General features: G+C 53.6%; 1 protein-coding gene across 1 annotated transcript, besides 5 other annotated features; it reads right to left on the reverse strand.

The window, feature by feature from the left end:
* On the reverse strand, positions 1 to 772 carry Tc00.1047053398343.9 (surface protease GP63, putative; the record flags this gene model as incomplete). The annotated part of the gene is made up of 1 exon (XM_797609.1): positions 1 to 772. A coding segment is annotated over one exon (772 nt), but the record flags the coding sequence as incomplete, so codon positions are not given.
* Positions 1 to 1,349: a sequence feature (areas not merged during assembly with more than two copies in the genome that could not be assigned to a particular haplotype).
* Positions 790 to 840: a microsatellite.
* Positions 952 to 989: a microsatellite.
* Positions 1,350 to 2,390: a sequence feature (haploid, Esmeraldo-like haplotype).
* Positions 2,200 to 2,227: a microsatellite.

The raw sequence follows: 2,390 nt of genomic DNA on the forward strand, positions 1-2,390 counted from the left end.
TGCGCCTCGCCATTTCTTGCACGCTGAACCCGAGGGCATGGGCAATGAAATGTGCAGCTGCGCGAGAAGCGTGCATGCTATACCCAACAAGATTAGGCGAGAACTGCATGGCAGCAGCCACGGGGCGAAGGTCTTCCCAAACAGCACACGGAACGGCCCACACTTCTGAACCCGTTCCAGCAGCCACGTAGAGAACCATGTCCGCACCCAAAATACCAACCCTTCTGTGACTGGGAGGTACGGTGAAGTACTGGCAGCGGCTTCTCTCGTCAAATGCGGGCATCCCCCACAGGACGTTTATGCGCTGAACAAGTAGACGTTCAGCGTGCAGATTGACAGCCGCAGGGATGATTTCATCCAACAAGGTCCTTTTCTTCTCCGCGGTCAAAATGTCATCAGCGGCGCACTCCCCATCACGGCCGGTAAAGTCCGGTTTCGTCTCCCCCACTTTGGTGCAGTACTTCGTCTCGTCCTCCAAATCCTTCACGGAAACCATGATACGAAGCGACTCCCACCCGTTGTTCGCATCGTCTGCCGCGACGGTGTACGCCTGCATCGCGCCCTGTCCCCGGCGTGGCACCTCGCGCACCACCGCAGTCGGCAGCGGGCCGCTCCTCCCCATCATCGCGTCAAATCCACAGCGGTATTGTGTGGCGGGATCAGCAGCGGCAATACGCCCAGTGGCGCAGTACATCAGCAACACCATCACATGCCACAGCCGCAGCGGCAGTGCACTGTAGCGTGGCGGGCGCATGGCGTGAACGAGATGCATCTGGTGACTCGGTGTGGGTAACGGCAGCAGCAATAGCAGCAGTAGTATTATTATTAGCAGTAGTAGCAAAGGCCTTGTCACTTGGAAGGGAAACGGGAAGGAAGAAGAGAGAAAAAGGGCGAAGAGAGACTGCGCCCATAAGAGCAGCAGGGGGAGAACACAGCGCACAGCCAACCAAAAACAATAATAATAATAATAATAATAATAATAATAATAAAGAAATGGCAGTGAGCAAATATTGGACGTCAAAACATATAAACCTCTCAAAACCCTCATTTACGTAATAGCATGCGCACGACGGCGGGGAAGCACGGGAAGAAAAAGAAAAGCAGGAAACAAATTAAACCACACTTGCGCCAAACACGGACGCAAAGGCAATCTTCCCTGTCCCTCAGCGGAACAGCCACGGACACGCCTCGTCTCGGTTAAAGGACACGGATTTTCCCTCGTCCCGCCCGCAGCCAACGACGCACATTTATATATACATGCGATGCTCTGTTTTGCCTTTTCCTCCACGTCATCTTGCACCCGCACAACCTCCACAGAAAGTACGTCCTCTCAACGCAAGCACCGGCTTTCGCACGAATGACAGGCAAAGCAAAGCAAGGCAGTCCAGGAATTGTCACTGCGCGTCCTCCACAAGCAAACGGGTGGGGTGGCGCATTGAGTGTCCAATAATGTCATTATTACTATGTTACGCATCTTGAATGCGGATGTTCACGGGCCAATCACGAAACATTGCTCCGCAGTACGCTGTCTACACCAATCGCAGCACCCCATAGTCGCGCCATCGCCACCGCAGCGGTGCATTTTTTCCTCGTGTTTTCTTAGACAAATTCGGCGGCCCGCACACCAGCCATCATCGTGAAGCAAGTACGCCCTACAACGCGGAGCTGCCCGGCAACCGACCGCGGCACGCGCAACGCCAACTTCCACGTGCGTTTTTCGCCGCGGCCTCCGGGTCAGGCGCGTCGCTCCTGCGGGAACGTCGCCGGCGTTGCGGGGCGCACTCCGCTATGCGTTGGCAGCGCGTATGACCACATCACGGTGCCGCGCGGGCCGGGATCAGGAGCGCCGCACGGCAGAATGGTTGCTTTTTGTCCCTTTGAAGAATTGTGCCCGTGCCCTTCGGTACTCAACCCTGGCGCCTCGATGGGGTGGCCAACCGTTAGGCCTTCATGGCGCAACGGGCGTGGGAGAACAAGTCTCGGCAGTTTGCCAAACGCCGCTTCTCAACTGAAAAGGTATTAAAGGGGTAACTTGACATTTGACCTATTCATCGTCTCTTTTGTGTTTGTGTGTGTTTTTGTTCTCCTGTGGCACCTCTGCGAATTAAGATGAGATGAAAGGGAAGGAACACTCACACACACCCATACACACAGGGAGAGAGAGAGAGAAACTGCAAAAGCCAACATGCGCGGAAGCAGTTTTTTTTTTTTTTTTGTTTTTTTTTTTGGTGAGCGGCGTCTTCATCTTCCATTTCTTCTTTTGTGCCCACTTGCGGTTTTGGACTCGGCTCCGCCCCCACAAGTAAAATAACAGGAAAACGCCGCAAAAACTACAAAAAAATGACCGACAAGAAGCAGAAACAAACATGCAAAAAAAAAAAAAGAAAAAA

Source organism: Trypanosoma cruzi, genomic scaffold (assembly GCF_000209065.1).
Source record: "Trypanosoma cruzi strain CL Brener 1047053516515 genomic scaffold, whole genome shotgun sequence".
NCBI lineage: Eukaryota > Euglenozoa > Kinetoplastea > Trypanosomatida > Trypanosomatidae > Trypanosoma > Trypanosoma cruzi.